General features: G+C 38.6%; 1 protein-coding gene and 1 pseudogene across 3 annotated transcripts; one reads left to right on the top strand and one right to left on the bottom strand.

Moving 5' to 3' along the window:
* Positions 1-1,649: 1,649 nt before the first annotated feature.
* Positions 1,650-2,340, bottom strand: LOC149039360 (uncharacterized; annotated as a pseudogene).
* A 1,121-nt stretch (positions 2,341-3,461) lies between these two features.
* Positions 3,462-7,405, top strand: LOC113666678 (QRFP-like peptide receptor). Of its 3 annotated transcripts, none has more exons than XM_089185376.1 (5): positions 3,462-3,586; positions 5,628-5,770; positions 5,955-6,225; positions 6,455-6,709; positions 6,976-7,405. In XM_089185376.1, exons 2-5 carry the CDS (start codon positions 5,658-5,660, stop codon positions 7,276-7,278), a joined length of 942 nt encoding a protein of 313 aa, XP_089041502.1. In that variant the 5' UTR covers positions 3,462-3,586; positions 5,628-5,657; the 3' UTR covers positions 7,279-7,405. The 3 variants fall into 3 exon arrangements, with proteins under 3 accessions (XP_089041502.1, XP_089041501.1, XP_089041500.1); XM_089185375.1 differs by lacking the exon at positions 3,462-3,586 and adding an exon at positions 4,896-4,972; XM_089185374.1 differs by lacking the exon at positions 3,462-3,586 and adding an exon at positions 4,896-5,033.
* The last annotated feature ends 132 nt before the right edge of the window (positions 7,406-7,537 follow it).

Below are 7,537 nucleotides of genomic sequence, written 5' to 3'. Positions count from 1 at the left end.
ATCGTACAAAAACTGACAGACTAAGAATTAGGGAAACTCTCCTATCTAAGTCCAACTAGAAAACATCGAGGTAAGTGTAATATTCCTTTGAATAGACGTTAAATTCAACTCGTCAGTTTGTGCTATTGTTATTAAGACAAACAAACTTATCAGCCAATAAAAATCAAGTAATTGCACCTGTTTTAGAACCCTTCTTTTAATTTTTTGTGTCAAAAAAGTTTCCACAAGCTTCTCAGTTTTAGCGGTGCTCTATAATTAGGCATAATTCTAAACTGTTCAGCGTAACTGATACGTTTTTAAAAAATTTTCTCTACTCAGCATTACGTCGCTGAAATGGGATTCTAGAGTAGTGAATAGGCTTTGGTTCAAATATACGTCTGACGGCAGCGAGAATTCGAATCGACAGAGGGTATGAATCAAGATAATTTATAAAACCAGATCACGCAAAACTCATGATAAGTCATGGAGGCTTCATTTGCGAGATAATGACTTGTTGTATTTTGAGTACAAACTTAACAGATTGAGATGTTATCTATCTTTCATCTTTCTCTGAGAAAAGGGAGTTCAGAAGGTGCACAGGCCCACAATCAAACTCCACTTTTAATAAGTTCAGTTAGTAACACAAGCTGACATCAATTATATGGTTTTCCGTAAAAACCAACCGGCCGTAAATTTGGATTTTAAAACGAAATGATAAGCAACCATAGAAGCATTTTATTTTTGATAATAGCTAAAACAACAAAGCTTTAATCGCTTGACTTCAACAGGCCGGTATGTTGTATAGTATGTAGTATCGCTCAGACGTTTTCGTGTGTTGTATCGCTTAGGGCGAGTCAAAATACAAACAAGGAGTCAAAATACCCAACCATGCTACACACACAAGTATGGGGCGCCAAGTGGAGAAAAATGCCTTTTCGAAATGTTCCTTTTCTTTTTACATCAATAGGTCCTAAACTAGAGAGTTTTGTTGTCAATACGCGTAATAGATTTTAGCTAACAGAAGTATTTTATCCATTCGAAGTCAAAATATACATTGTAATAAAAGCTAAGTTTTTTGTTTGTCTCACGATGTAGTCATGTGTGATGTAGATCGCGACGTTTCTACTGCATACTTCTAGTCTTCTTCAGGCGATGAGGTCGACTGCTCATGCGTGATCTTATAAAGCATGATGCTCTGCTGTGATTAGTTGTTTTTTTCAACAGCTCTGATTGGTGCATTTCGATCCTTGCCGTTCATTCAGGGATTTGCTCCCTCGGCGGTCTGCTGTCACACAGCTCTCCTGTTGTTGTGGTTTTTGATCGTGGGCACCCACGCTTCTGGAATTTCTATTCCACTATCCCTGTTGATGTTGTTAGGGTGAAGTCTCATATGAATTGCCTCTTTGACCTTGCGCGTCTTGTAATAAGGGTAACGATCAATAAACTTTACTTCGTTGCAGAGTGACTTGTGTCCGGTGTTGTGGGCATGCTCTGAAACGGCGGAGGTCTCGGTACAGGCGTGTCGAATGTCTCGATCGTGCTCCTTAATTCTGTCTTGCATAGGTCTTCCAGTTTCTCCGATGTACACCTTGCCGCATCCACAAGGAATCCTGTAAACTACGCCATCTTATTCAGCCGGGTCTACAGCGTCTTTTGGTCGTACTGAGATCTTAGCGTAGTCTGTGACTTGAAAAAAACGCGTACGCCTTGTTGTTGTAGGCGAAGCTGTTCGGACAGACCTTTGACATAAGGTAAAACCGCAGTAGCTTTGAACTCGTTGGCGGGTTCCGCACTGTTATTTGGTTTTCCGGTCTTGGTAAGTTTCTGCAAGAAAGAAAAATGGATAACCATTAAAAACCGGAACAGATGACAGATGTTTTTTCTCCTCGGAGATGACGGAGGGTTTTGTAACGAGACGTTTAGCGCGCTCGTAAAGGCACTTGACAATACTGCGTTTTACTGATTGAGGGTGGTGTGAATCATACGCTAAGTATTGATCGGTGTGCGTGGGCTTCCTGTGAACACTGGTGGTGAGGTGGCCGTCAGGTTCTCTTAAAACTGCGGTGTCTGGGAAGGCCAGTTTGTTGTCTTTCTCTGTCTCCATGGTGAAGCGGACGGAAGGCTGCTAGTTGTTTAGATGCTGTAAGAAGTCACCTACGTTTTCGCGATCCAGGATGGTAAAGGTATCGTCCACGTGGCGTTTCCAGATCCTAGGCTCGTAGGATGATGTAGTTATCGCCTGTTCTTCGAAACTCTCCATGAAGAGGCTAGAAATTACAGCGGAAACCGGACTCATGGCGTCGCCGTCTTTTTGCTCGTAAATCGATCCGTTATACTGGAAGTATGTGGATCTCAATACGAAGGTCAAAAGGTCAGTGATCTGTGCAGGCGTTAGCTTTGTGCGGTCTGCAAGGCTTGGGTCGTTCTCGAGTTTCTGCATTGCGGCTTGTACAGCGGAACATTGGTAATGACAGCGATTCTACGTCGAACATCATGTTTTATAAGATAACGCATGACCAGTCGACCTCGTCGCCTGAAGAAGACTCGCAGTATGCAGTCGAAACGTCACGATCTACATCACACGTAACTACATCGTGATACAAACGAAAAACTAAGCTTTTATTTTTATAATTTATCACCAGTGACAAAAAATTTCAATTTACTGAAAGACAAACTTTTAAAGACATGGATGAACATTTAACTTTAACAAAAGTGCTTCTTCTTCCGGCTCAATCACATTACGACAGTGCTTCGCAAGAATTGTAGCCGGTACTTTGGGAGCAGTGGGTTGTTAACCAAGAACAAAGGTTCAGTCCCTTTTGGTCTGTTTAATACCATCTAATTGAAAGCGCAGCTGACCTGTTTTAAAGTAAAAATAATCAACTGTTCATGTAACCGTGCAATAAAGGGGGGAAAATAAAAAGTGTACTTGATTCGCGCATTATTTACTCTCTACTCAGTGCAGTTGGATGATATATCACAATGTTGCGAGGTAAATTAATTCATGGTTATCGGCATGTATTAAAGTTTCATTAGCTCGATATTTATTCATGGCGTTCAGTTAAGAAGTGTTCTTAAGAAGGAGATTTGCCACCCAATCGTGGGTTGAGATGTTGACTCTTTTTGTCTCTTGTTAAGTTTTTCTTTTGATAAAATAACAGAAAGGAGAAGCCATACTTCACAATAAAAAAAAAGGAGGAAGTCATGCGGGATTTCGTTTTAATCTGTACTTAAAAAGTGACGTATGTACCTTTGTTATATTCATCGAAGGTAAAGTTTAAAGTGTAATCCTTTGCGTTGAATCTTTTCGTCAGTTTGTCTCGCTTATTTTGCAAAAGCAGTGTGGAGTGGAGTTAAAAATAGCTTAATAACTGTAGGGCCGGAATTCTACTAGAAAGGAGAGTGAAGTTTCTGAACTTGCTTTTGAAAAGGTAGCATGTCTTCCCCCTGCGTTTGGCTATGAAGTGATTTTGACGATATTGTGCATTTGATATAGTTTATGTCGCATCGTGAACGAAGTCGACCGTTTTCTTTCTTATATAACTAAAAATTGTTGCCTTGCAAAAGGCTCGAGTCTCTCAAGAAAAGGAGGAAAGAATACTTGAAGGTAGCTCATTTTCCTTTTTTTTACTTTTTTTCATCTATCTTCGCATATATATATATATATTTTTTGAGCATGGCATAAACCTCACGCATCATGGACTAAAAAAACGTACATATTAGCGGCATAATGTTAGTTAAAAGGAAAAAAAATGATGAAACAATGAAAAACTTTGTCCACGCTTAAAGTTAGCTCATCAGTATCGAGTTTAGTATTCCTTAGCAGGTTATCCACTCATGGAAATAAGGGTCCGTTTATAATCCGTAATTGGTAATTTTTCTTGCACTTTATTAACCAAGGCGTTTCTCAATTTTCCTCAATATCATCATAATTATTATCGTCAGTAAAATTTCGTTTTTTTTTTTTCAGTGTTGTTGCAGCCGATTTTATTGTAATATTTTATTTGTATTGGCATATTTCCTTGGTTATTGACGTGCGCTGTTAACTTAACGGCATTGCGTTTATCAGAGATAATAATGCCTACATTTACTTAAAGTTCAGTAGCTGGTGGTGGCAGTCAAGCTTTCATACGAAAAGCTAACATTGAAATAAATTGACATACTTATAATTATATCTTCATGGATGTTCTAGTGATTTGCGACTTTACTGTCGATCACAACCGACAATAATGCCAAACTAAAGGGTTCTTTTCATGATCATTGCTAAGTAATATCTGAAAGCTTCTAATCTTTTTACCCAGATACCTTTTCTAATATCTATAGCTAAATTGCAGCGGCATTTACAACTGTCCTAAAGCAACAATAACTATAACCTAAAGTGCAATTGGTTATGGACCACATTGGCCCAAAAATGAGCAGAATGTGTTCAAACACAATGAACGCAGCTGACACCCCACAGTAATATCTCGAGCAATTACATTGTAACAAATTGTTCAAAAGAATAAGAAGAAAAAATGAATTTTTGCTCATTCATTTCTTTGCTTTACTGTCATAGAAATTTCCAGTGATTATTGCTTTCCATATATAATATAAAATCTTGGTCGTTTTGTTTGCTGAAAAAAGTTAAGCCTCCCTGATTCATTACCACTTTGCTACTGTTGCAACGACTTTAAGAATAAAGCCCAGATATTGAGAACACATAATGCTTCATTAGAAGCAAAGAAATTTACGCCTTTATAGCAAGTGAAACAAGACAAAACTCCGACTGATTTGCTTCTAAATAATTTGAAGCTCGTTCAGAATTTTAATTTTTCCGTGGCAATGCTGAATTTAATGATTTCTCTTTGACATTATGCCAACTTGTGTTTACTTTAAAAGTGCGCGGTTCTTCTACTAAGCAAATTCATTTTGTTTAGGAAAAATTAACTCGGTTTGGAAGCATAGTCGCTCATCCTATAGAGAACTTAATCTCGTATAAAAAAAAAAACGTAAGGTAGGTCCAATGAACCGATACCTAATATTTGCCGGCTGAAGAGCCGAAAAAATTATAAGAGGTAATTATCATTTCATCTTACCAATTTGTACGAGATGGAGAAACGAGTCAACTTGTAGATTGGCAGACTGGAAAAGGTGGTTAAAATTTTTTCATATTCGCTCTGTTGCGCATTAAGTGACACTTCTTATCAAACCTTGTACAATTGTTATGAGCCAATTTGAAACATTCGGCAACGTGAAAAAATTTAAGTTGTTTAATATACAAAGCTTTCTGACTCAGGCTGGAGAAGGTATTGCCAAATTGAAAGTTCACTCTCAAATCAATCACTTCATGTGCGCTGAAAATCTAGGAAACCGTCGACTTCCTATGTAAGCCATCTAAGAGTCAGTGGAAGTAATCAGTAATTGGAGTACCTTTAAGGCAAGAGAGTCAGGTCCTTTCAGTTTTATTCCAAAAAAAAAAACAAAACAAAAAAAACCAAGCTATTTCCTTCAACATGTACTTTTCTAATTTAAGTTCTATTAAAAGTAAACATGGAAAATTTACGAACTTCACGTCATCTCATCGACTCACGTTTTTGAAAAATTTGGAACGATGTAGAAACAGCTAATAGACGTCAACCTCTAAATACCTATCAATGTTTAACTTTTAGGCTTAGCTAGCTTTTAGTTCAAGAACCACAATGACAGATTCAGCTGGTGTTTTCACGACAGCAGTGCTCTCTATTCTAATTTTCGTGGGAATCATTGGAAACTCAATGGTCTGTATTGTCATACTGAAACATCGAGATATGAGGTAGGCATAACCCCTGAACCGCAATCAATGTTTTTTTCTTGGTACTGAAATAAATGTTTGTTGAGAGAGTTATATCATAATGTTCCAGCTTTTTCTAACATCGTTGGACTTTTGGTCAAATATCACAGATGATAAAAGAAATAAAAGAGTCAATTGTTTATAATTCATTTCTTCACCTCCTTAGAGTTCCCATCAACTATCTTCTTGTGAACCTGGCAATAGCAGATATCATGTTTGCTACGTTTATCGCCCCGCAATACATCTTGAGTCAGACGTTCACCCATCCTGGCGGATTTACTGGTAAAGTTTTATGCAAGCTGCTAACTGGTGGGAACTTCGCTTGGGTAGGAGCCGCATCTTCCGTGTTTACTTTGGTAAACATTTCGATGGAACGTTATTATGCGGTGATGTATCCTCTGAGCAATAAAGGAAATCTTTCCGAATGCAAACTCATGGTAAGTGACGTGCTGAGGAAGAGTCATTTTACTATTGTTTCAGACGGTCTCTCGAGTATCACTTTGTTTCACAAGATTTCAGGTATAAAGACTGGATCCTTTACATTTTCATGTTAATGCGTCCCAAGAATTAAAACGAAGTGGATGTGGGAGATGGGGCTGGATATAGTCAGTTTGTTGTTATCAAATAATAGCATCATGGGAGATACGCATTAATTAACTTTTTCAGGTAATCATTTCCGGTGCTTGGATGTTTTCTGTGATTGTGAACGCTCCAGTTTTCTTGGTCGTTGAATTTATAAATGAAAGCAGTGCTTGTGAAAGAAAATGGCCAGAAAAATGGATGCCAAGGGCTTACAATGTGGCTTGGTTTGTCGTCATGGCAATTATTCCCTTGACAGTGATGGCTGCATTATATTCCAGAGTAGTCTACAGGTTGTGGTTTCAACCTGCTGAGAACAGCGAGCTTACCCAACAGCAAAAGGTTTGAGCTAAGAAAGCACTCGTTAGTATTTTGCATTATTTTTTTTATTAAAACATGACAGGACGGAAAATGCGTGCACTGTAAGTACCTCCCTTTGTCCCATACAAAGCCTTAGAAAACTTTTCTAAGGCTTTGTATGGGGACAACGGGAGGTACTTACAGTGCACGCATTTTCCGTCCTGTCATGCTAAACTTCGACCCCTCTTTGAATTATCATTTGAGCAAAATGATTGATTGCAGCCATCTTTTGATCTCTAATTTGAAAGGGTGTATTGAGGCTACGTAAGCGAGTCACTTTGGCAGTCGTTGTTGTTAGCGTTATCTTCGGGGTCTGCTGGATTACAGACTCCATTGTCTATATCGTGAGCCATTTCAACACCGAAAGCTTTGGTCCAGCGGTGTACTCTGTTTCCAACACGATGATCATGTTTAACTCAGCTGTAAACCCGTTTGTATATGGTCTGGTAAATCAGAGATTCAGGAAAAAGATCAAAATCATGCTTGGTTGTACATTTACTTCTCGAGTGAGAGTCCATGTCTCCAGGGAAACACATTCCACAGAGATGTGAAACAGTACAATCAGCCGTCATCCTGAAGAGGAATGCTGTGTAGACTTAAGCCTGCACGTAAACAGATACAAAACCTTGGTATTTTAGTATTATCATCTAAGTTGATAACGTAAATTGGCCGCTGTAAAGAGTTTAAAGGCTGACGTTTCAAGCGTTAGCCCTTCGTCACCGCGAAGGGCTCTGATGAAGGGCTAACGCTTGAAACGTTAGCTTTTAAATTCTTTACGGTGGCCAAATTACGTTATCAACTCAGTTGGTA

The sequence above is a fragment of the Pocillopora damicornis genome, chromosome 10 (genome assembly GCF_964200805.1).
Source record: "Pocillopora damicornis chromosome 10, jaPocDami1.2, whole genome shotgun sequence".
NCBI lineage: Eukaryota > Metazoa > Cnidaria > Anthozoa > Scleractinia > Pocilloporidae > Pocillopora > Pocillopora damicornis.
Note: the sequence above shows the minus strand (reverse complement) of the source record. Positions and strands in the feature narration are given on the sequence as shown.